The 26,847-nt window shown below is 43.7% G+C and overlaps 1 protein-coding gene across 1 annotated transcript in view; it reads left to right on the forward strand.

The window, feature by feature from the left end:
- Positions 1-3,485: 3,485 nt before the first annotated feature.
- LAPTM4B (lysosomal protein transmembrane 4 beta) overlaps positions 3,486-26,847 on the forward strand; it is a 43,017-nt gene continuing 19,655 nt past the window's right edge. Inside the window, exons 1-5 of the mRNA XM_007532698.3 lie at positions 3,486-3,816; positions 15,796-15,907; positions 21,258-21,331; positions 21,982-22,104; positions 23,435-23,533. Coding sequence (XP_007532760.3) covers positions 3,718-3,816; positions 15,796-15,907; positions 21,258-21,331; positions 21,982-22,104; positions 23,435-23,533 — 507 coding nt within the window. The 5' untranslated portion in view covers positions 3,486-3,717. The remainder of the gene's footprint in view (positions 3,817-15,795; positions 15,908-21,257; positions 21,332-21,981; positions 22,105-23,434; positions 23,534-26,847) is intronic.

Raw genomic sequence — 26,847 nt, forward strand, 5'->3', positions numbered from 1 at the left:
GGAGAAAGCTTCATGAGCAATGGGGCAGGGCTGCAGGTGTCTCTCTGTCTCTCTCCTCTGTCTCCCCAGGTGCGCCACCACCTGGCCCCTCTACCCACATTTTTAATAGAATTAATTCCTCTCCAATTTCCCATGGTATCTTATAGGATGCTCAACATGTATTCTTTGTTTCTTTTGCTTTTTAAATTTTATTACTCAGAAATGCTCCATTTATTTAGCTTTCTGACTTTGTGCTTGTGCCTTCAACACTTTGATGACAATTTTCTGCTCCTCAAGAAGGAAAGCACGCTTGATCCTGTCACAGACTCACTGAGCACACAAGGAGCCGTCGTAGGCCCTGCTGACATCCTTTTTTGTCTTCGACAGCCACTTCAGCACTTTAGGCCTCACTGCACATGTTGATTGTCACAGGATATGCCGGATAGGGGCTTCTGAATTTACAGACTAGCATGCAGTTCAAAAGTTGCCAACCATGTTCAAAAGTTCTGGGCTTTTATCCCTGAGCTAGGCTGGGGTGTGGATTAGATCACTTCCAGCCAATGAGGATTGGGGTCTTCCTGACACGTAAGTCTATACTTTATCAGGCTACACAGATGCAAGGCCTGCTCTGCACAGGACTTTATCTTATGCCGGTGCAGGGGCATTTTAGAGAACTCAGGGGCCTCATAAGGCTTGCTCTGCACAGGCCTTTATCTTAATGCAGGCCTGCAGGACTTGGGGGCCGGGGGTTCTAAGTTTTATCTTTCACTCTACTTTGTCACCTTAAACTCAAGAAGTATTTTACCACTTTAATTTTAACAATGTTTCAGCACTCAAATAAGTATTTTAACATTTCTGACTTATTTTAACATTTCAGACTCAAAATAATATTCTCACACCTGAATATTCACTTTAACAAATATTTCAACACTCTGAACTTAAACAATTTATCTTGATATTTCCAGCTTATTTAAACATTTCAAACTTAAAGACTTTCACACTTAATATTCTCACACTTCTTATATATATTCTAAGTACACACTTCAATATTATTCTAAATTCACACTCCTTATACATTAATATTATTCTATTCTAAGTCTGGGCATAAGTCATAACATAGTTGTTCAGGGGTCAAACTTAGATAACTATTTTAACACTTCAAACTCAAAGGAATATTTTCACACTTTAATAGGTATTTTAACATTCTTTTTAATTTTTAAAAAATATTTATTTATTTCCTTTTTGTTGCCCTTTTAAAAAATTATTGTTGTAGTTATTATTGTTGTTGTTATTGATGTCGTTGTTGGATAGGACAGAGAGAAATGGAGAGAGGAGGGGAAGACAGAGAGGGGAGAGAAAGACACCTGCAGACCTGCTTCACTGCCTGTGAAGCGACTCCCCTGCAGGTGGGGAGCGGGGCGGGGGGGGGGGGGGGGCTATCGAACCGGGATCATTATGCCGGTCCTTGAGCTTTGTGCCACGCTGCGCTACCACCCGACGCTTTGTGCGCTACCACCCGACTCCCGTATTTTAACATTCTAACTTCACTGCAGTCGAATGTCATTCCAAGTCTGAACATTGGTCCCAACATATGTGTTCAGGAATGTATTCAGGAATCTGAGGTCTCAGCCCTTGTGTTGAAGGGGCCGTGTTTTCTTCATCTGGTATATGTAAGGGACACTTAACTGAATGCTTGAATATTCCTATTCCTGACAAGAGAGGAGGGGAAAACAGGGGGAGAGAAAGATAGACATCTGCAACCTGCCTCACCTCTTGTGAATCGACTCCCTTGCAGGTGGGGAGCCAGGGGCTGAACCGGATCCTTGAACCGGAACCAGTCCTTGTGCTTTGCACTACCGCCCAACTCCACTCAACATGTATTGTTTTTGTCTTGCTTCTTTCCTTCCTCTCTCCTTTTTTTTTTTTAAGTCTTTATGATTTTGCTTACAAGATCACATGCACAGGAACTGTCTAGCCTGGGGCTGTGATTGGTAGCAGATGGCCTGCTGGGCTTCCCTCTTATAACCATAGCACTGCTCATCTTTGGTTAATGGTGGTTGGAGGACTGAGCCTGAGACTTTGGAGTCTTGGTGATGAGAGTCTCTTTGCATAACCATTATGCAACCTACCTTCACCCAGCATGAAGGTCTTTTGCATGACCATTATGTTGTCTCCCCAGCCCTAGTAACACATTTTAAAGAGGTAAGAAATGATACTTCTACAACATTTATAGTCTTGTGAACCAAGGTTACCTCAAAAACAAAACTGTTATATAAAATAAATTAAAAGGAAAACAAAAACCCAGAGATGCTTTGCCTTAACAGTAATTGGAGCCTGGCCGAGGACAAGCACCGCTGGGAGACAAAACAGCAGACTGAAGTAAATAAACTCAAACTGGCGCCTGTCCTCCCACCTTTCAATATCTCAGTAGTCAGTGCTGTGTCTCGCTGAGACCTTGTGCCAAATAATTGCCTCGATGATTGTTTCTTTAGAGCTGTAGACACGATAAAAAATGCTAGACAAAGTCCAGCACTGCTGTCCTTGACACATATCCTATCTTCTGGGGGAAAAAAAGTTACCACCAGAGGCACTGAGCTTGGGAAGTAGAGACAAAGTGCTCTTGGCCGCTCCAGCAGGGGGTTCAAAGTACAGCAGTTAGCAGGAATCATACCCTGTTGATTGGCTACGGAAGAAGTGCAAACGCTAGAAGAAGAAGAAGAAGATACCCTGCAGTGTGGCCTCCTCGGATTTGCAAAATAACAGGGATAGCCCTGCAAGTAGATTCCCTGCAAGCCAGGGGGGAAGGGCCCGTCACTAACCAGTCTGTATACCGCAGACTCCTGGAAGAGTTCCACACATGATCAAGTAAGAAAGGGAAGGCCCAAATAAATAAATAATAAATAAATAGATAGATGGATGGATAGATAGATGATAGATAGAAAGGAAAGGCCCAAATAGATAAATAATAAATAGATGGATGGATGGATGGATGGATAGATAGAAAGGAAAGGCCCAAATAGATAAATAATAAATAAATAGATAGATGGATGGATAGATAGATAGATAGATGATAGAAAGGAAAAGCCCAAATAGATAAATAATAAATAGATAGATGGATGGATGGATGGATGGATAGATAGATAGATAGATAGATAGAAAGGAAAGGCCCAAATAGATAAATAATAAATAAATAGATAGATGGATGGATAGATAGATAGATGATAGAAAGGAAAAGCCCAAATAGATAAATAATAAATAGATGGATGGATGGATGGATAGATAGATAGATAGATAGATAGATAGATAGATAGATAGATAGATAGATAGAAAGGAAAGGCCCAAATTCCAGGTATACAATACAAACTCTGGGACCAGCCCAGAGCGTCCGAGGACTTATTTATTCCAAACTGTGGGAGCCTGCTGAATGATGGAACCCGCCATGACGTCACGGTTTGAGGTGCGGGTCACGTGAGCCTTCCCTAGCTGATCCGGCTCCTCCCGGCCACGCCCCCGCCCCGCCTGCTCTCCCGCGGTCCTGGAGGCGCAGGGCCGAGCTGCCGCAGCCGCGCCAGATCTCGCGGGAAGCGGAGTGGGCAGCCAGTGGCCGGGCAGCGGCGACAGGCCAGCAGACGAGCCGGGGCAGCAGACTCGGAGCCCACAGCAGCCGGCGGTCCCCGGGCAGACGCGGCCGAGCTTCCTGCAAACTTGGGCGCACGCTTGCGCCCTTGCACCCCAACCATGAAGATGGTCGCGCCCTGGACGCGGTTCTACTCCAACAGCTGCTGCCTGTGCTGCCATGTCCGCACTGGCACTATCCTGCTGGGCGTGTGGTACCTGGTGAGCGCGGTGGCCGGGGCGGGGGGGGTGCACCGGCCAGGAGAGGGGGCGTTGCACCAGCCGGGCGAGGGGTGGTGCACCAGCCGGGTAAGGGGGTGCACCGGCCAGGAGAAGGGGGGCCCACTGGCCGGGCGAGGGGGGTGTGCACCAGCCGGGCGAGGGGGGTGCACTGGCAGGGAGGGGGGTCTACTGGCCGGGCGAGGGGGTGCATAGGCCCGCAGGCGCCCCTGGGTCCTCCATGCTCTCTGTTGAGCTCCTGTTTCGCCCCTTCGGGGGGCGGGGTGTGAGAGGAGTGAGGCCGGCGCCTATCCTCAAGTTTCTTTTTATTGATTTATTTATTTACTTACTTTCCCTTTTGTTGCCCTTGTTGTTATTATTATTATTGTTATTTGCTACTGATGTCGTCGTTGTTGGATAGGACAGAGAGAAATGGAGAGAGGAGGGGAAGACAGAGAGAAATGGAGAGAGGAGGGGAAGACAGAGAGGAGGAGAGAAAGACAGACACCTGCAGACCTGCTTCACCGCCAGTGAAGCGACTCCCCTGCAGGTGAGGAGCCGGGGGGCTCGAACCGGGATATTTACTCCGGTCCTTGCGCTTTGCGCCACGTGCGCTTAACCCGCTGCGCTACCGCCGGACTCCCCCTCCTCAAGTTTTATTAGTAGAAACTTAATTCCCTTGGTGAGTCTTCCTCCATTCTCACGCTTGATCTCGACCCACGTGGGGCCGGATTTTGGGGGTGAGGTGGGGTGAGGGGTGGTCTGGGAGGCGTCCTCTCCAAGCTTTCCTCGGTTTGCAGTGAAAGTGTATCTGATGGCGGGACCCCTCGGGTCTGCACGGTGGAGAGCACGTGTTCTCCGGTCCTTTCTTTCCTTAATTCGGCTTTGTACACGTCCAGGTCCTGAGGTCTTGAGGGGGAGGGGGCACTGTGCGCCCCCCACACCCTATGTGGCCGTGGGCCCCAGCTGGTCTGCTGTCTGGTCTCCTGCGGGCTTTCAGATCCCGGCTTGCAATCAATCGTTTGGGGGCTTGCAGCCAGGGAGGTGGCGCAGTAAATGAGTTGTTGATTCTTGTGCATGGGGTCCGGAATTTCATTCCTGTTAAGGTATGCCCTAAACTGATGTCCTGACCCCCACCCCCCATTAATAAATACATCTTTAAATAAAAAGAATGTGTGCAAGGCACATTCCGAATGGGGGTCCCCCCTACGTTTGTTATTCAGTCGTTGTGCTAGGGAGAGATTTGCTGTTGATTGACTGCGTTTCTCTTGTCCAGGGAAAGCCCTTTTACCACCACTTACCTCCTACCATTGACCTTTTTTTTAAATGGCACCGCAGGCAAATGTTTCTTTTTTTCTCCTTTTTTTTTTTTTTTTTTCACACCAGAGCACTGCTTAGCTCTGGTTTATGGTGGTGTGGGGAACCTTGGGTCCTTGGAGCCTCAGGCATGAGAATGAATCTCTTTGCATGGCCATTATGCTGACTCCCCCACCCCTTGGGATATTGTTTGTATGGGGAGGAGCGAGAAAGCCTGAAGTGCTGTGCTTTCTCCGGGTTGCTTGTTGGCACCCCTCGATTGCACCAGTGCTGAGGCGGATTCCACAGCTTGTGGAGGTTTTGTGACATCATGATGGATAGTTAGAGCCAGGCCATTTTGCAGTGAATACTGTTGCATCATGAGGAATTACTTAAAAATGATGGTTTGATGATTTCTGGACCTTTTTGCGAGTAAATTTCTCGGGCATGTTCACCTTGTAAATATAATAGAAGCACTAAGTGAAATTGTGAGCCCTTTACTTTGCCTTTTAGCACGGCCCCTCCCCCCAGGCATATTGTCTTCTCTGGGCTATTTATAGTTTTCTTTTAGCCTTGCCTATAGGCCAATTAGGAATTTTAGGCTTTAAAAGCTTACAAACTAATCTTTGGGGTGTGTGTGTGTGTGGCGTGGAACTGTGCAGTGTGAATGCAGATAGAACATCACTTTATTGGCTCAACCCTGACTTTGCTAAAAGCCAGGAAATCCTGTACAGAAATGTAACATTATACAATAGATAGCAGGCGGCCACCAGTAGTGCTTTTATTTGTGATCAAGAGAGACTTTTATACAAACTGCCTTGTGACCTTGAAAATGTCTTGGTCTGCAGACTTAGTGAATTGGTGAATGTAATTTGTAAAATCTAGGGCACTGCATTAGGCAATGCACTACGTGATCTACAGGAAAGATAAATCTGCTTGAGTCCTGCTCTTGGCTGGAATCCAACCAGACTGTATGGATGTGATAAAAGGACTTGGGAGTCCGGCTATAGTGCAGCGTTAAGTGCAGGTGGTGCAAAGTGCAAGGACCTACATAAGGATCCCGGTTCGAGCCCCGGGCTCCCCACCTGCAGGCAGTGAAGCAGGTCTGCAGGTGTCTCTCTTTCTCTTCCCCTCCATTTCTCTCTGTCCTATCTAACAATGACGACATCAATAACAACAATAATAATAACCACCACAACAATAAAAAAACCAACAAGGGCAACAAAAGAGAAAATAAATAAATAAAAGTGGAGTACTTGCTTGCTTTGTCTACTGTTTCAGCACGGTTTTTTTTTTTTTTTTTTTTTTTTTTTTGTGGAAAGCTACTGGTGTGCATGGTTTAACTTTTGGAAATGTGTGGTCTTCTAGCAGGTGTGTATGAGAAAACCACTTTAAGGTAAACCTGACAAATGGGACTCCTGGCTTTAGTATTGATAGTTTTTATAAAGTCTTTTTGCATTTCATAAAACAGTTTAGACTTAAAAAAAAGTGAGTTTCCTTCATAACTGTAATATAACTTGGTCATCCAGAACTTTGATTACATGAACATTCCTTTTTTTTTTTTTTTTTAAATTGGATAGAGACAGAGAGGAATTGAGAGGGGGAAAGAGAGAGAGAGAGAGAGGCTGACCAAGAGATACCTGCAACCTTGCTCCACCACTCGTGAAGCTTTTCCCCTGCAGGTGGGAACCAGGGACTTGAACCTGCAAGCTTGCGCACTGCAATATATGTGCTTAACCAAGTGCGCCACCACCTGGCCCTGAACATTCTGTTTAGTCATTGCTGGGGCTTCATCACTCCCAGCATGAAGACTTTTTCTGATAGAAGGGGATAAAGAGAGAGTAAAGGATGGGGGGAGTCTCTTTGCATAATCATTATGCTATCTACCCAGCCCCTAGATGATCTGTCTTGCTACAGAGATGTTTAATTTTTTAAAATTTATTTTCCTTTTTATTGCCCCCCCCCCTTTTATTGTTGTTGTGGTTATTATTGTTGTTATTGATGTTGTCGTTGTTGGATAGGACAGAGAAATGGAGGAGGGGAAGACAGAGAGGGGAAGAGAAAGAGAGACACCTGCAGACCTGCTTCACCACCTGTGAAGCGATTACCCTGCAGGTGGGGAGCCGGGGCCTTGAACTGGGATCTGTACGCCGGTCCTTGCGCTTCAGGCCACCTGTGCTTAACTGCTCAACTTCCGAGTTTTTTTTTTTTTTAAAGATTTTTTTAAATTCAGTAATGAGAAAGATAGGAGAGAGAGAAAGAACCAGACATCACTCTGGTACATGTGCTGCCGGGGATTAAACTCAGGACCTCATGCTTGAGAGTCTGTTGCTTTAGCCACTGCGCCACCTTCCGGACCACTCCAGTTTTTATCTTTTAAAAGTTGGCATGTAAGTTTGAGGTCCAGAATTGTTATCTCCTGCATTGCATTGCACGCATGTGCTAGAGTGATGCTCTGATTCTCTCAGTGTGTGGCTTGCCACCCCCCCCCCCCCAAAAAAAAAGGGGGGAGGTCAGGTGGTAGTGCAGTGGGTTAAGCGCACCTGGTGCAAAACGCAAGGACCAGCATAAGGATCCAGGTTCGAGCCCTCGGCTCTCCACCTGCAGAGGAGTCGCTTCACAGGCGGTGAAGCAGGTCTGCGGGTATCTATTTTTCTCTCCCCCTCTCTGTCTTCCCCATCTCTCTCTATTTCTCTCTGTCCTATCCAACAACAATGACATCAATGACAAGGATAATAATAACCACAATAATGATAAAACAACAAGGGCAACTAAAAGGAGGGGAAAAGGGGCCTTCAAGAACAGTGGATTCATCGAGCAGTGTTGAGCCCCAGCGATAACCCTGGAGGCAAAATAAATACATAAATAAATAAACATTGCTCTGTTCTCACTGGGGTTAAACCTGGGACCTTGAAGCCTCAGGCATGAAAATCTTTTTGCATACTGTTTTGCTAACTCCCCCAAATGTAATGTCTGCTGGTAGTGAGTGTATTGCACCAAAGCAAAGAACTCTGGGGAAGGAGGGTAGAGAGGGGCCTGCTAGGAGGGGCTTTCAGGTCCTGGTACTTGATGATGGGCCTAATTTGGGAGTGAGAGTGTTTTGCAGACATTTATCTTGGTGAGATGAGAAATTGTACCCATGTGCCAACAACTTGACTGTAAACCATTAACCTCCCAATAAAAAAATAAAGGGAAAAAGATTTATTGGGTTGTCAGAAACAGTCATGACAACTCTTCTTTTTTTTTTTTTTGACAACTCTTCTAAGCAAAAAATGCATCACAACTTTTCCAAGAAGTCATTATTTTGCTTATCACATGAGAATGGTTCACCTGAGAAATTGAGAGAAGCCATAACGGCGGCGGGGGGTGGGGGGGGGGGAGCGGACACAGGTAGTGGCACTACTGGTTGAGTGCACATGTTATAGTGCACAAGGATGGAGGTTCAAGCCCCTCGCCCCCACCTGCAGGGGAAAATTTTGTAAGTAGTGAAAGCAGTGATGCAGGTGTCTCTCTCTTTCTCGATATTTTCCTTATCCCTCTTGATTTCTCTGTTTCTATCCAATAAATAAATAAATACAACATTTGAAATAAAATTTAAAAACGTTTAAAAAAAAACAAAACAAAGGGGAGTCTGGCGGTAGCGCAGGGGGTTAAGCACACGTGGTGCAAAGCACAAGGACCCGGGTAAGGATCCAGGTTGGAGCCCCCAGCTCCCCACCTGTAGAGCAATCGCTTCACAGGCTCAAGCAGGTCTGCAGGTGTCTGTCTTTCTCTCCCCCTCTCTGTCTTCCTCTTCTCTCTCCATTTCTCTCTGTCCTATCTAACAATGATGACATCAGTAACAACAACTACAACAATAAAACAACAGTGGCAACAAAAAGGAATAAATACATATTTTAAACAAACAAACAAACAAAACCCAAAGAAGCCAGAATACCACTCTGGTATTTGTTGCTCCAGGGATCAAACCAAGAACCGTAGGCATATAAATCCTGTGTTCTACTAGTTGAATGATTTCTTTCAAGATTAAGTTGCTATTGCATTTAATGTTTGTTTATTTATGTATTTATTTATTTTTGTGATCACTGGGGCTTTAGCACTCCAGACTGACGCTTTCAGATGTAGAGACAGGAATCATAGCATGAAAGCTTCCCTCACTGTGGTGGGACTGGGCTTGAATCTGGGCTGTGCACATGACAGGGCAAATGCATTTTCTAAACAAGCTAAGACTTTATCTATTTATTTATGAGAGGTAGAGAGAACCAGAGCATCACTCTGGTACATGCAATGCCAGGGTTTGAACTCAGGACCTCATGCTTGAGAATCCAGTCTTTATCCACTGGATAAAGGCTACCTCCTGGCCTTCTTTCTATTTTTTTTTTTTTTTTCCTTTTTATCATCAGTGGGACATCACTGTGCCAGCCTGACTTTTCCAGGCAGAGACAGAGAAACACAGGGTAAACATAACAAACTTACTCATATTTCCCCCTAGAGATTAATTTTATTTTCAGGAGAGGAAGATGAAGGGGGGGGGGGGACACCAAAGTGTCACTCTGGCATATGCAGCGCTGGTAACGGAACTAGGTAATGGAACATCATGCTTGTAAGTCCAAAATTCTACCACTGCACCACCTCCTGGGTTGCTTGACTCATTTTTTTCTTTTATTGGATAGAGGCAGAGTGATATCAAAGAGGGGCGGTGGAAATATATATAGAGAGAGGGCGGGGGAGAGAAGCAGCACTGCTTTACCACTAGTGAAGCTTTTCCCTGCAGGGCTTGGTTGAACCTGGGTCCTTGTGCTTGAACCTGGTCCTTGTGCACTGTAATGTGTGTGCTTAACCACTGCCCCGTCTCATCTACTAATTTTCTTTTTATTTATTTATTTATTCCCTTTTGTTGCCCTTGTTGTTTTATTGTTGTAGTTATTGGTGTTATTGATGTTGGATAGGACAGAGAGAAATGGAGAGAGGAGGGGAAGACAGAGAGGGGGAGAGAAAGATAGACACCTGTAGACCTGCTTCACCGCCTGTGAAGCGACTCCCCAGCAGGTGGGGAGCCGGGGGCTTGAACCGGGATCCTTATGCTGGTCTTTGCGCTTTGTGCCACCTGCACTTAACCCGCTGCGCTACAGCCCGACTCCCTACTAATTTTCTTAATGGTATTTAGATGAACAACAGTTTATCTTTTTTTTTTTTTAATTATATTTATTTATTCCCTTTTGTTGCCCTTGTTGTTTTTATTGTTGTAGTTATTATTGTCATCGTTATTGGATAGGACAGAGAGAAATGGAGAGAGGAGGGGAAGACAGAGAGGGGGAGAGAAAGACAGACACCTGCGGACCTGCTTCACCGCCTGTGAAGCGACTCCCCTGAAGGTGGGGAGCCAGAGCTCAAACCTGGATCTTTACACCGGTCCTTGCACTTTGCGCCACCTGCCGCTTAACCCGCTGCGCTACAGCCTGACTCCCAACCAGGTTCAATCCCCAGCACCACCATAAATCAGAGCTGAGCACTGTTCTGGTCTCATTGAAAATAGATACATCTTGGGAGTCGGGTGGTAGCGCCTTGGGTTAAGCGCACGTGGCGCAAAGCGCAGAGACCGGAGTTAAGGATCCCCGTTCGAGCCCCCGGCTCCCCACCTGCAGGGGGGTTGCTTCACAGGTGGTCAAGCAGGTCTACAGGTGTCTGCCTTTCTCTCCCCCTCTCTGTTTTCCCCTCCCTCTCCATTTCTCTCTGTCCTACACTACAAATCCACTGCTCCCGGAGGCCATTTTTTTCTCATTTTTTTGCCCTTGTCCTTATTGTTATTTTTGCCACTGATGTTGTTGTTGGATAGGACAGAGAGAAATGGAGAGAGGAAGGAAGACAGAGAGGGGAAGAGGAAGACAGACACCTGCAGACCTGCTTCACCACCTGTGAAGCGACCCCCCTACAGGTGGGGAGCCAGGGTCTCGAAGGGTTGCCAGTCCTTGCCCTTCGTGCTATGTGTGCTTAACCCACTGTGTTACCGCCCGATCCCCTAAATCTTTTTTTCCCAAAGAATTTATTTATTTATGAGAAAGATAGGAGAAAGAACCAGACATCACTCTAGTCTGGTACATGTGCTTCCGGGGATTGAACTCAGGACCTCACGCTTGAGAGTCAAATGCTATATCTACTGTGCCACCTCCCAGACCACTAAAATGAATCTTTTTTAAAAAAGAAAATACATCTTTAAAAATATAAATATAATAACGTCTTTATTCTCCATGCCCACAGTCCCACTCTAAAGTCTTCTAGTGACTGTGGCCAGCATTCCTCTTTCTGGTCTCTGCTAGGGAGTGGGGGAAGGAACAACATTCTTTAGGCTTCTGCTCAGGGTCTAGACACTTTCTCATTAATTCACTTGATCCTGTGTTGTCTCTGACTGAAAATAAAAGCTCAAAACTCAATGTAGTTCACTGAGATAAATTGATTGCTTCTACTGGAGTGGCAAATCAGTTTCATTTTGCTTGCCAGGCTCCAGTCACACACAAAGTGACTGTCTTAGAATGCTCCCTTGAAAAGAATTCTGAGTCTTTTGTAAGGGAATTGGTTAGCATAATGGTCCAAGATTTGTGAATGGGGTGTGGTGGCTTTTGGGGGAGGAACCTCGGTTCCTGGAAAAAGCAAGTGTGACATTTTTATATCCTAAGGGGCCAATGATTGGATCTCAGCTAAAAACAGTATGACTAGTACCTGGCACAATTATGCAAAAAAAAAAAGACTCTTGCCTGAGACTGCTAGGTCCCAGGTTCAATCGCCAGCACCACCATAACTGAGTAGTATTCTGGTGAAAGATAAATAAAGCAAGCTGAAAACAATATGACCCTGTGCAGATTTACTTTGGAGCCTGAAGGGTTCTCATCTGTACCATTGAATAATTATAATCCTCCTTAATAGGGGAAACAAAAACTGCTTTAATAACAGAGTAAGGTGTGGTTAGTGGTTTCTTGATTTAACTCCTTGCCATGAGAAAGATGTACTGAAAGAATGACATTGAACTACAACAGATAAATGTGGGGTGGAAGAGCTCTGTAATACACTTTTCTAATTTGCCTGTTAAAATAAGACTCTACCAAAAGGCACAGATTTTGACTACTTAAACTTTCCCCCTTTTCTTAGATAACCTAGAGACTACCCTTTGATTTGCAGCTTTCCCAATTTTATTTTATTATTATTTTTTTATTTTTTTATTTAAGAAAGGATTAATTAACAAAACCATAGGGTAGGAGGGGTACAACTCCATACAATTCCCACCGCCCAATCTCCATATCCCACCCCCTCCTCTGATAGCTTTCCTATTCTCTATCCCTCTGGGAGCATGGACCCAGGGTCATTGAGGGTTGCAGAAGGTAGAAGGTCTGGCTTCTGTAATTGCTTCCCCGCTGAACATGGGCGTTGACTGGTCGGTCCATACTCCCAGTCTGCCTCTCTCTTTCCCTAGTAGGGTGGGGCTCTGGGGAAGCTGAGCTCCAGGACATATTGGTGGGGTCTTCAATCCAGGGAAGTCTGGCCGGTATCCTGATGGCATCTGGAACCTGGTGACTGAAAAGAGAGTTAACATACAAAGCCAAACAAATTGTTGAGCAATCCTGGACCCAAAGCTTGGAAAAGTGGAGAGGAAGTATTAGGGAGGTACTCACTGCAAACTCTAGTGTACTTCTGCTTTCTTACTTTGGTGCCATACTCCAAACTCAGTCAATTTCTGCTTTGCGTTTCTACTTCTTCTTCTTTTTTTTTTTTTTTTTTACATGCATAACATTCCCCAGATTCCCATTTAACAATACAACCCCCACTATTTAATTCATCATTTTTCATGGACCTGTATTCTCCCCACCCACCCACCCACCCACCCCAGAGTCTTTTACTTTGGTGTAATACTCCAATTCCATTTCAGGTTCAACTTGTGTTTTCTTTTCTAATCTTATTATTTTTTAAAGAGTTTATTTATTGATTAAGGAGAAAAGATAGGAGGAGAGAGAGAAAGAACCAGACATAACTCTGGTACATGTGCTGCTGGGGATTGAACTCAGGACCTCATGCTTGAGAGTCCAGTGCTTTATCCACTGCACCACCCTCTCGGACCATGCCTTCCCATTTTACACATTGACTGTAATTATAATAATTAAAACCAAAAGATTCCTAAATGTGGTTTGTTTTTGTTTGTTTGGATTTTTGCTTAAGACTTATTGTTAGTCACTTAGTCTGATACCTTAAAATTGTTTGTGTTATAATTTTTGTCTCTCAGCTTTTCCAAAAGTCTGTTACTTTTTGCTGTTATTAAAGTCACCTTTCCATGAAGCGTATTCTCTTCTGGATGTGTGTTTACTAGACACAGAATAGATAGGTCTTGCTTTATAATCCATTCAGTCACTTTTTTTTTTTTGTGGGACTGTATCCTGAGTATTGATTTTTTTTTTTTTAACTTTTTTTTCCTTTTCTTTTTTTTTTATTGGGGAATTAATATTTTACATTCAACAATAAGTACAATAGTTTGTACATGCATAACATTCCCCAGTTTCCCATATAACTATACAACCCCCACTAGGACCTCTGAATCCTTCTTGGATTCAGTCACTCTTAATGCTTTGACTGGTGAGTTTAAGCTATTCACATTTAGGGTGATATTGATAAATGTGGTTTGCCTATAGCCATTCTGGCTTTTGTTTCGAGGTTGTTTTATTTATGTTCTTGTGTTGTGGTGTAGAGGCAAGGAAGACCACTCGAGACCAAGGTCCAAATTAGAAAGCCTTTATTTACCCAGCCAGGTACCTGGCTGAGTACTGTCTCAAAGTCAGTCATAGCAGTGTAGGCTAGTCTCACAAGCTGTTTTTTTTTTTTAATATTTATTTATGTATTCTCTTTTGTTGCCTTTGTTTTATTGTTGTAGTTATTATTGATGTTGTTGTTGATTAGGACAGAGAGAAATGGAGAGAGGAGAAGACAGAGGGGGAGAGAAAGACACCTATAGACCTGCTTCATTGCTTGTGAAGTGATCCCCCCCCCCCAAGGTGGAGATCTGGGGGCTCGAACTGGGATCCTTATACCAGTCCTTGTGCTTCACGCCACGCGCACTTAACCCGCTGCACTACCGCCCGACTTTCTACAACCAGGTTTTTTTTTTTTTTTTTTTTTAATTTAAATTTTTTTTTTTTCTTCCGGGGTTATTGCTGGGCTTGGTGCCTGCACCATGAATCCACTGCTCCTGGAGGCCATTCCCTCCCCCCTTTTGTTGCCCTTGTTGTTGTAGCCTCTTTGTGGTTATTATTATTACCATTGTTGATGTTGTTCGTTTGTTGGATAGGACAGAGAGAAATGGAGAGAGGAGGGGAAGACAGAGAGGGGGAGAGAAAGATAGACACCTGCAGACCTGCTTCACCGCCTGTGAAGCAACCCCCCTGGCAAGTGGGGAGCTGGGAGCTCGAACTGGGATCCTTACACCGGTCCCTGTGCTTTGCGCCACGTGCACTTAACCCACTGCGCCACTGCCTGACCCCCTACAACCTGGTTTTTAAAGGCAAAAACATTTGTTGACTCTATTTATTTTTGTTTGTTTTATGTGGATGATTTTCTATAATGGTCTTGCCTAGTGTATATATGTTTTATATTTATCTTTGTGCTTTATTTTGTTTTGTGGTTATTATGAATATTGCCTCTAGCTTACAATATCTCCAAGAGTTGGGTTTTTAAAAATATTTTTTATATTTATATATTTATTTTCCCTTTTGTTGCCCTTGTTTATTACTGTTGTTGTAGTTATTATTATTGTTATTGATATCGTTGTTAGATAAGACAGAGAAATGGAGAGAAGAGGAGAAGACAGAGAGGAGGAGAGACAGACATCTGCAGACCTGCTTCACCGCCTGTGAAGCGACCCCCTTCAGGTGGGGAGCTGGGGGGCTCAAACAGGGATCCTTACTCTTTAAAAAAATTTAAAAAAATACTTATTTATGGGAGTCGGGCGGGAGAGCAGCGGGTTAAGCGCACGTGGAGCAAAGCACAGGGACCGGCATAAGGATCCTGGTTCGAGCCCCCGGCTCCCCACCTGCAGGGAAGTCGCTTCACTGGAGGTGAAGCAGGTCTGCAGGTGTCTGTCTTTCTCTCCTCCTCTCTGTCTTCCCCTCCTCTCTCCATTTCTCTGTCCTATCCAACAATAATGACATCAATAATAACTACAACAATAAAACAAGGGCAACAAAAGGGAATAAATAAATGAATAAATATTAAAAAAATATTTATTTATTTATTTTACCTTTTGTTGCTCTTGTTGTTGTAGTTATTATTGTTGTTATTGATGTTGTTCGTTGTTGGATAGGACAGAGAGAAATGGAGAGAGGAGGGGAAGACAGAGAGGGGGAGAGAAAGACAGACACCTGCAGACCTGCTTCACCACCTGTGAAGCGACTCCCCTATAGGTGGGGAGCTCGAATTTGTATCCTTACGCGGGTCCTTGCACTTGGTGCCATCTGCCCTTAACTAAGGTTGTGTCTGAATAGGCTGGCAGTGTTTCTACCTTGGAAATCTTTGTCTCCTTCCATAACTGGTGCTTAGTGTTGATAGCTGAGCTGCATGTGGTCACCATGACCTGTTGGATTGTTGGAAAAGTCATAGCTATGCAAAAACCATTTCCCAGGGTTACTCACACTCTTTGATTTCTTATTGCAGATCATCAATGCTGTGGTCCTCTTGATACTGTTGAGTGCCCTGGCTGATCCAGGCCAGTACCACTTTTCAACTTCTAAACTAGGAGGTGACTTTGAGTTCATGGATGATGCCAGTAAGTATTCAGATGGCAATTGTAGATATTTTTGGTGTTTTCTGGGGCAGGGAATCCAAATGCCAGTTCTTATTATAAATATTGATTCATGAGTCCATTTGAACTGAAACTTAGCTGTCTTTCTGTCATTACAAATTAGATCAGCAAATATTTATGTACTGCCCCATGTTCTGTCTCTAATCTAAATGTAGCAACTAAGTAAGATGTCTTTCTTTTTTTTTCTTGCCTCCAGGGTTATTGCTGGGGCTCGGTGCCTGCACCAGGAATCCACTGCTCCTGGAGGCTCCCCCACTCCCTTTTGTTGTCTTTGTTTTATGGTTGTTGTGGTTATTATTGTTATTGATGTAGGAAATGGAGAGTGGAGGGATGACAGAAAGGGGGAGAGGAAGATAGGCACCTGCAGACCTCCTTCACCACTTGTGAAGCGACTCCCCTGCAGGTGGGGTTTGAACTGGGATCCTTACACCAGTCCTTGCGCTTTGCGCCACATGTGCTTAACCCGCTGCGCTACCGCCCTACTGCCTTTTTTTTTTATTATTAGTGATTTAATATTGGTTTACAAAATTGTAAGATGATTCTTCCCCCATCGTACTGTTTATTTATTTATTTTACCAGAGCACTGATCAGCTCTAGCTTACGATGAACCTGAGACTTTGGTGCCTCAGGCATGAGAGTCTCTTTGCATAACCATTATGCTATCTACTCCTGCCCTTCTTTCTTTTAAAAATATTATTTATTTATTTATTATTGGATAGAGATAGAGAGAAATTGAGAGGGAGGGGGAGGGAGAAAGAGAGAGAGGCAGAGAGACACTTGCAGACCTGCTTAGCTACTTGTGAAGCTTTCTCCCTGCAGGTGGGAACCAGGGGCTTGAACCTGGGTCCTTGTGTACTGTAATGTGTGGGCTTAACCAGGTGTGCCATGATCTGGCCCTCTTTTTTCTTTTTATCTTTAATTATTGGATAGAGAAATCCAATAAATTGCAAGAGAAGGGAGAGACAGAGATCAAGAGAGAAACAGACACCTGCATCATTGTCTCGCCACTTGCCAAGCTTCCCCCTGTAGGTTTGGACTAGGGGATTGTAACAGGTGTTCACAGCCAGGTGTGCCACCATCTAGCTGCTTTTTTCTCTCATTTTATTAGTGTATCCATTTTGCTTTTTCAACACTGTTTTGTCAGTCTTTATACCCTGAACATTTGGCCTTTTAGGGAGGAAGGAGAGGAGGCAGCAAACAGGTTGAAAGGACAATGTCTATTTCATTTTTTTTTTTTTTTTGGGTCTCCAGGGTTATTGTTGGGGCTCAGTGCCTGCACTAGTACGAATCAACTGCTTCTGGTGGCCATTTTTTCCCATTGTTGTTGCTGTTGTTGTTGGATATGACAGAGAGAAGTTGAGAGAGAAGACAGGGGGAAGGTAGACACCTGCAGACCTGCTTCACCACTTGTGAAGCGACCCCCCCCCCCCCCAGCTGGGGAGCCTGAGGCTCGCACTCCGTGTGTCTAACCTGGTGTGCTACTGCCTGGTTCCCATTTTTTTTTAAATTGCCTACACTTTGTCTTTATTTTATTTTGATGTTAGTAAGAGAAAGAGACCAGGGCACTGTCAGCTCATTGATTTTTTTTTTTCTTTATTGGTAGAATTTATTTATTTTTAAAAATATTTGTTTTTTACCATAGTACTGCTCAGCTCTAGCTTATGGTGGTACAGGGGATTTGAACCTATAACTTGGGAGCCTCAGACACGAGCGTCTCTGCATAACCATTATGCTATCTACCCTTGCCCTTTATTGGTGGATCAAAGGTTTACAGTTGACAGTAAAATACAATAGTTTTTACAAGTGTTAACATTTCTCAGTTTTCCACATAACAGTTCAACCCCCACTAGGTCCTCCTCTGTCATTGTATTTTCTATTATGTTTCAGTGTTTACCTTTCTTCCAAAAGGTTATCTTCATTCTGAAAACCCTGTTGCTGGTTATTTGATGTTTTGGGGGGGTCTTTCTAATTTTATTGTTGCCCCTGGCTATATCTGAAAGTTTTGGTCTGATCACCAAACAGGAACACTCCCTCTACTTTCTACCAGCAGGGACAACTGTCAATAGAAATCTTGGGATTTCTGTTAACAGAGAATTGTTTAGCTGTGGTTTGTAAGGGTGCTGGGGATTGAACTTGAGACCTTGGCGCCTAAGGCATCAAAGTCTTTTGCATAACCACTATGCTATCTCCCCAGTCTTGCAGCACTGCATGAACAACAACAACAAAAAGCGGGCTGGGGAGACAGCACAGTGGTTATACAAGACTTTTTCATGCTTGAGGTTCTAGGGGTCCCAGGTTCAATCCCTAGCATCGCCATAAGCCAGAATTGAGCAGTGCTCTATTCACACACTCACTCCTCTGCTCCTTCCCTCCCTCCCTCCTTCCCTCCCTCCCTCCCTCTCCTTTCATTCTCTATTTCTCGATAAAATAAAATATTTAAAAAATAAAAGTGACCCCATATCCCTCAGGCCTCTAGAGAAGCCAAAATGAATGTATTCCTTCTGTTTGTCCAAAGGTTTTTGAGAGTCTCACTAAATGAAACAATGCAACATTTCCCTTGTGATTTCTCACTGCAGTTCCCTTGGATATAGGATTAGAGGTACAGCTAGCGAGGGTTGTCTCAGCCTTCTAGGAAACCTAGTGCCCCATCAGCTGTCAGTGTTTTTTTGGATTACTGAACTTAATTGCCTAGGAACAGGCAGGACAGTTTCCCTTTGTGCTGTTTGGTAACAACTCTTATCTCAGTCTTTCTCCTTAGGTCCTTACACAATTCCTTACAGAGCACTTATTAAAAACAAATCTTAAGAGAAAAAAAGGAAAAAAAAAAAAAGAAAGAAAGAAAAGTGACCGAGGAAGGGAGAGTGTTCCAAGAGGCAGTCTTAGAGATAGAGCAGGATCATGCAGAAAACATAGTGTAACTGAGAGGAGGGTTTTGTTCTTGGAGTGAGTGAGAAGAAGCCATGTAGTGGTCGTGCATGATGTGTGTTTTAAGCAGATCCCTTTCGTTGCTAAGTGGATGATGCATTTAAAGGACTAGGTTTGTGAGCACAAGAAGTGTGAGGGAGACTAGTCTTAGTTGTGTTTTCTTGGCAGATGTGTATTTAGAAGGACAGAAGGAATGTGTGCCACTTGTCCTTGTCATGTTTTTTAAAAAAAAGATCTGATAGAAGAAAGTTAAATTCGGGTGGTGGAGTGTAGATAGCGTAATGGTTATGCAAACAGACTCTCCTATCTGAGGCTCCAAAGTCCCAGGTTCAATCCCCCCCACACCATAAACCAAAGTAGAATAATACTTAGGTTAAAAAAAAAAAGGGAGTTGGGCGGTAGCACAGCGGGCTAAATGCAGGTGGTGCAAAGCACAAGGATCCTGGTTTGAGCCCCCGGCTCCCCACTTGCAGGGGAGTCGCTTCACAGGTGGTACAGCAGGTCTGCAGGTGTCTTTCTCTCCCCTTCTGTGTCTTCCCTTCCTCTCTCCATTTTGCTCTGTCCTAACAACAACAGCATCAATAACAACAATAATAACTACAACAACAATGAAAAACCATAAGGACAACAAAAGGGAAAATAAATAAATATAAAAAAATTAAAAAGAAGAAGAAGAAAGTGAAATTCCTATTACATATATAAAACGGGCATAGGGCGGTGGATAGATAGCATAATGGTTATACAAAGACTCTTTTAAAATTTTAAAAAATGTTTTATTTATTATTGTATAGAGATAGAAATTGAGAGGGAGAGAGACAGAGAGACGCCTGCAGCCCTGCTTCACCACTCATGAAGCTTTCCCCCTGCAGGTGGGGACCAGGGGCTTGAACCTGGATCCTTGTGCGCTGTAATGTACGCGCTTAACCAAGTGTGCTACCACCTGGCCCCCGAGACTCATTCTCAAAGCTCCAAAGTCCCAGGTTCAATCCCATGCACCACCATCAGCTGAGCAGTGATCTAGTTAAAAAGAAAAAGTAAAATAGGGGCTATAAGAGAATCCACTGGAGGGAGTCGGGCGGTAGCACAGTGGGTTAATTAAGCACATGTGGTGCGAAGCACAAGGACCAGCGTAAGGATCCTGGTTCCAGCCCCCGGCTCCCTACCTGCAGGAGAGTCACTTCACAGGCGGTGAAGCAGGCTTGCAGGTGTCTATCTTTCTCTTCCCCTCCTTGCTCCATTTCTCTCTGTCCTGTTCAACAACGACAACATCACCAACAATAATAACTATAACCACAATAAAACAACAAGAGCAACAAAAGGGAAAATAAATAATAAAAAAATTAAAAAAAAGAATCCACTGGAATAAAGAAAATATAGCAGTGGGCGGAGCGTAGATAGCACAATGGTTATGCAAACACTCTCATGCCTGAGACTCCAACATCCCAGGTTCAATCTCCCGCACCACCATAAGCCAGAGCTGAATAGTGCTCTGGTAAAAAAAAAAAAAAAAGGAAGAAGAAGAAAAAAGAAAGAAAATATAGTAGCCTAAGCAGGTGGTACAGTGGATAAGACCTTGTGCTTCAGGCTCTGAATGATAGACATTTATATGGTTTGGTTTGGGAAGAATATCTTCTTGGCACTTTTCTTTTGTAACTATATTCTTCAACTTCAAATGAACTTTGGTGGCTTGCCTAGTGGAAGGTTTTTTTTTTTTTAATTATTTCTTTTTTTAAAATCATCTTTATTAATTTATTGGATAGAGACAGCCAGAAATTGAGAGGAAGGGGGAAATAGTGAATGAGAGGGGACAGAGAGACACCTGCAGCCCTGCTTCACCACTTGCAAAGCTTTCCCCCTGCAGGTGGGGCCTGGGGGCTTGAACCTTGGTCCTTGCGCATCTTAACGTGCACTCAACCAGGTATGCCACCACCTGGCCCCAGTGGAAAGTTTTCATTTAGAGGTTGGGGGATGGCTAGCTCGCCTGGCAGAGTGCACACTCTCATGTGTGAGGACCACTGTTCAACCCCTTAGCTTCATGTATTCAGAGAGTTTTGATTTTCCTCCCAGTTTAATGTCTTATCTGTTTATCTACTGCCTCTGAGACTCTGTGCCTGTATAATTCCACTGCTCCTGGAAACTCCTTTTTCCAAATAGAATTAGAAATGGGGAGAGAGGAAAAGGGAGAGAGAGAGGGAGAGAGAGAGAGAAAGAGAGAGAGAGATGCCATAGCTCTCCTCCATAGCACACGTGAAGCTTCTGCTCTTCATGGTGCTCCCATGTGACTGGGTCTTGAATCAGGGTCCTCCCCTACTTATTTCCTAGCCCCACATTAGGACAGGTATAATGCTGTTTCTCCTTCTTACATTTTTTTTTTAAACTCTTTTGACAGACATGTGCATTGCTATCGCAATTTCCGTGCTCATGATCGTGATCTGTGCAATGGCTACTTACGGAGCATATAAGGTAAACAACTTGGAAATAGATGATGGGCCTTTTCTGTCCTTACATATCTAATCTGTATATTCTTCATCTGTATATTCTTCAGGAGCTTAAATCACTTTTTAGTGTTATGTGGTATAAAGAAAACCAGTATTAGGGGAGCGAGGCTGTAGTGCAGCGGGTTTAGTGCAGAGTGGCGCAGAGCACAAGGACCAGCGTAAGGATGCTGGTTCGAGCCCCTGGCTCTCCACCTGCAGGGTAGTCGCTTCACAGGTGGTGAAGTAGGTCTGCAGGTGTCTATCTTTCTCTCGCCTTCTCTGTCTTCCCCTCTTCTCTCCATTTCTCTTTGTCCTATCCAACAACAATGACAACAATAGTAACTACAATAATAGAAATAACAAGGGCAACAAAAGGGAATACATACATACATACATACATACATAAATAAGTAAAATTTAAACAAAAGAAAGGAAGGAAACCAGTACTGGGAAAACGTTCGCTGAAGCTCATTGAAGCTACTTCTGTTTGACTTACCAGTTGCCAATATGACCTGCCTTGAACTGCTATTCTTCCATCCCCTTTCAGAAGAAGGAAAGATTTCTCAGAATTCAACAGAATAATATCATGCAATATGAAACACATTATTAATATCTGGTTTTTTCTTTTACACTTAGCAACGTGCAGCATGGATCATCCCATTCTTCTGTTACCAGATCTTTGATTTTGCTGTGAACGCCTTGGTTGCAGTCACTGTACTTGTTTATCCAAATTCTATTCAGGAATACATACGGCAGCTGGTATGTACATAGCATCCCAAATATTGCTTTTCTTCATGACGTAAACCTGGTTTAGGAATGAGAGGTAGACATGCACACACACACACACACACACACACACACACACACACACACACACACACACACACTTAATTTTGAGAGCTTGTTTGGAGGTTCTAGCAGGGGAGCGCAGCTACTTGTGTACCCTCGACCAACGACAGGTCCTTCTCTATTTGGGGACTGTCCTCTTCGACCGAGTGTGCAGCTTCGGGAGGGATGAACATGGAGCGGTGAGGGAGGAAGGGGACACCCGCCTAGCCAGCCAGATCAGCTGAATCAACCCTGGTGATCAATGAGGTGATCAATGGGGTGCCAGATCACCCTCACATCCCACGCCTGTTAATTCTGAACAGACTTACACTGGAGTTACTAACATACATGTAGTGCCAAGGATCAAACCCAGGGACTTACATATGTGAAGCATGTGCTCTTTCACTGAACTGCATCCCTACCCCTACTTTTATTTGTTTTTTTTCCCTACCCCTACTTTTAATTTTTTTTCTCTTATTTGATAGGATGGAGACATTGAGGGGAGGAACGGGTGTGGCACAGGGAGGGGAGAGAGGAAGCTGCTGGCAGGTCAGCCTCACCACTTGTGAAGCTTCCCTCCTGCAGGGAGGGACTGGGGGCTTAAACTGGGTGTGCCACCTCTCTGCCCCAGGTAAAATTATATATATTTAACACCAGAGCACTGTTCAACTCTAGTTTATGCTAGTGCTGGGGATTGACCCTTGGAACTCAGAGCTTTAGACATAAAAGGATTTTTTTTTTCTTTTTCTTTCTTTCTTTCTTTTTTTTTTTTTTTTTTTTTTTGTCTCCAGGGTTATCACTGTGGCTCACTATGCCTGCATTACAAGAGAGAGAGAGAGAACCAGATATCAATTATTTATTTATTGGATAGTGAGATAAACCTACAGCACTGTTTCACCACTTACAGGTGTTGACTGGGAGCTTAAACCTGCGTCCTTGCACACTATAACTTTTGCACCACTGGGTGCCACCATTATTTAGTAGAAATGGAGGAGGAGACAAAGAACCAGGCATCACTTTGGTACATGTGCTGCCAGGGGTTGAATTCGGGACCTCGTGCTTGAGAGTCTAGTGTTTTATCCACTGTGCCACCTCCAGGACTACTGATAGATTGTTTTCATTAATGAATATAGACTAGAAACTTCCAGTGGTCTCATACTAGCTTAAATTAACTGCTTTCTGAGAACTACCTCTGATTAATGCCTAATAAGTTCTGAATGATTAATGAGGTTTGCTAATGAGCCTTACTCTTCCTTTACAGCCTCCTAATTTCCCTCACAGAGGGGATATCATGTCAGTGAATCCCACCTGCTTGGTCCTTATTATTCTTCTGTTTATCAGCATTATCTTGGCTTTTAAGGTAAGCAAGAGGATTTTTCTTATGGCCAAATTTTATTAAACATATTCATCAGTGTGTTAAAAAAAAAAAGCTGATTTTGGTCAGTTTCTTCTCTTGCTTTAGATAACTGCACTGCTTTTTTGACTTTCTACCAATTTTATTCCTCGTCTATACTAGAGATAAACACTAACCAAACTTCAGGCTCATCAAGGGTTATTCCCAACTTTATTTGGGTAGAAAGAAATTAATGCTATAGGAGTTGGGCGGTAGCGCAGCAAGTTAAGCGCAGGTGGCGCAAAGTACAAGGACTGGTGAAGGATCCAGTTCAATTCCCCGGCTCCCCACCTGCAGGGGAGTCGCTTCACAGGTGGTGAAGCAGGTCTGCAGGTGTCTATCTTTCTCTCCCCTCTCTGTCTTCCCCTCCTCTCTCCATTTCTCTCTGTCCTATCCAACAGCGATGACATCAATAACAACAATAGTAACCACAACAACAATGAAAAACAAGGACAACAAAAGGGAAAATAAAAAAAAGCTATATGTATTACATATGTAACATTCATTAAAATGTATGTGTACACATTTCTTTATGATTCTCTCTTCTTAGTGTTATTATTTTCTGCTGGGAGGGTTATTGCTGGGGCTCAGTGCTTGCACAACCACACCACCATTCCCGAAGGCCGTTTTTAATTTTATTATGACAGAGATAGAGAAAGAGAGGAGAGGAGAGACCAACCGACCTGTGGCAACTTGTGAAGCTTCTCCACTACAGTTGGGAGCTGGGGGATTGAACCTGGGACCTCGAGGATACATAGTAATGTGCTTATGTTTTACTGGGTGTGCCACAACATGGACACTATAGTTAGTTTTTAAAATGTAACACTTTGGGAGTTGGGTGGTAGCGCAGCTGGTTAAGCGCTTTGCACCACAGTCCAGTGTAAGGATCCCGGTTCAAGCCCCCGGCTCCCCACCTGCAGGGGAGTTGCTTAACAGGTGGTTAGGCAGGTCTGCAGGTGTCTTTCTGTCTCTCCCCCTTTCTGTCTTCCCCTCTTCTCTCCATTTCTCTCTGTCCTATCTAACAACGACAACATCAATAACACAACAAAAAGGGCAACAAAAGGGAAAATAAATGTAACACTTTTTGAACATTATTATTATTATTTTACATTGTAGTATTTTCTTTCTTTCCTTTTTTAAATATTTATTCCCTTTTTGTTGTCCTTGTTTTTTATTGTTGTAGTATTATTGTTGTCGTCATTGTTGGATAGGATGGAGAGAAATAGAGAGAGGAGAAGACAGAGAAGGGGAGAGAAAGACAGATACCTGTAGACCTGCTTCACCGCCTGTGAAGTGACTCCCCTGCAGGTGGGGATCTGGGGGCTCGAACTGGGATCCTTAAGCCGGTCCTTGTGCTTTGCGTTACCTTCACTTAACCCACTGTGCTATTGTCTCCTTTTGTTTGTTTGTTTGTTTAATATGCTTTATTATATTTTCAGTGAAAGAGAGAGACAGGTGAACTTCCCAGCTATGGCTTATGGTGGAGCTGGCATCGTGGAACTTTAGGCTTACGAGTCTTATGCATAACCATTATGCTATCTCCCCAGCCCTTCTTTTTTCTTATTTTTAACCAAAGGACTATTCAGCTCTGACTTTTTAGTGGTGTTGGGGATTAAAGATGGTACCTTTGCTGATGTCACACATGAAAAGCCTTTTTTGCATAACTGTTGTTTTTTTCTAGCCTGAATGACATTTTATATCAATGTGTAGATTTGTCATTTAATGACTTGCCTGTTGTTGGACATAGTGGTACATTTTTTTGTTTATTTGAATATTGCAGTAAATATATTTAGTATGTACCTCATCTAGTATTTCCTTACTATATAATACATATTATTTATATATGAATTTGTTGGTTTCACTTGTTATTCTACCTGATTTGTGGTTTCTACAACCTAAATTTACCATTATTCTGTCCTAAGATAGTAAAGAGATCAGGGCCTACACACTTATTTGGATGAAATTAAATATTTCTCTATTCAAGATTATAGGTATGTCAAATAAGGACAAGCTCTCTGAAATGAGTGATGGGTTGTTTTTAAAAAATTTTTTTTTTATATTTCTTCCCTTCTGTTGCCCCTGCTTTATTGTTGTAGTTATTATTGTTGTTATTGATGTTGTCATTGTTGGATAGGACAGAGAGAAATGGAGAGAGGAGGGGAAGACAGAGAGGGGGAGAGAAAGATACCTGCAGACCTGCTTCTCTGCCTGTGAAGTGACTCCCCTGCAGGTGGGGAGCCGGGGGCTTGAACCGGGATCTTTATGCCGGTCCTTGCACTTTGCACCACGTGCGCTTAACCCCTGCACTACTGCCCGACTCTGGAGTGATGGTTTTTTAGAGACAATAAGCCAGCGTTTCTCCCTGAGGACTACTTAGTTTTTTAGGGGGGCGGTTTGGGGTGTTGGAAATAGGACAGAGAGAAATTGAAAAGAAAGGGGAGGGAAAGATACAGAGGGTGAGAGAAGGAGAGACACCAGCAGACCTGCTTCACCCCTGGGAGCTCTTCAGTTAAGTGCATACATGGGATGTTCCAGATGCCCTGGGGAATGTTGACTGTGGGTTTGTGGATGTCCCAGACACTAGGCACTTCACACTGTTTTAGCCCTTCTGGTTTGTCATTGTAGGGCTATCACATCAGATAAAGTTCTTCTCTTACAAGGTATCTGCTGTATACTACTTAAATCATGGGCATCTCCTAACATAACATATAACTAATATGCCCCAACAGTCTTTTTTTTCTTCTATAGTGAAATTCCCAAAAATTCTAGGATTTTTTTTCCCCCAGTAAAGAACAACATGTATTGTTAACTAGACTGAAGATTTCAGTAATTAAACTTTAACTGGGGCCAGGTGGTGGCTCACCTGGTTGAGTGCATGTTACAATACTCAAGGGCCCAGGTTTGAGCCCTGGTCCCTACCTGCAGGGCGAAAGCTTCACAAGTGGTGAAGTAGTCTCTCTCTCTCTCACTCACCCTCTAATTCCCCCCACCCCTCTCAATTTCTGACTATCTCTATCCAATAAATAAATAAAGGTTAAAAGGAAAACCAACTTCTTAACTGAACATTTGAATACATTTGGGATAATATTCTAGCTGTCTTTTCTCTCTCTCTGCCTCTCTTCTGCTTTGCCTTCTTTTAGGGTGATCTGATAGAGTAAGTTTACAGTAATATCCTTTTGTCAGGAAGTTATAGTACCCAACACTTTTTTTTTGCCTCCAGGGTTATTGCTGGGGCTTGGTGCCTACACTACGAATCCACTGCTCCTGGAGGCCATTTTTTC

Source organism: Erinaceus europaeus, chromosome 8 (genome assembly GCF_950295315.1).
Source record: "Erinaceus europaeus chromosome 8, mEriEur2.1, whole genome shotgun sequence".
Taxonomy (NCBI): domain Eukaryota; kingdom Metazoa; phylum Chordata; class Mammalia; order Eulipotyphla; family Erinaceidae; genus Erinaceus; species Erinaceus europaeus.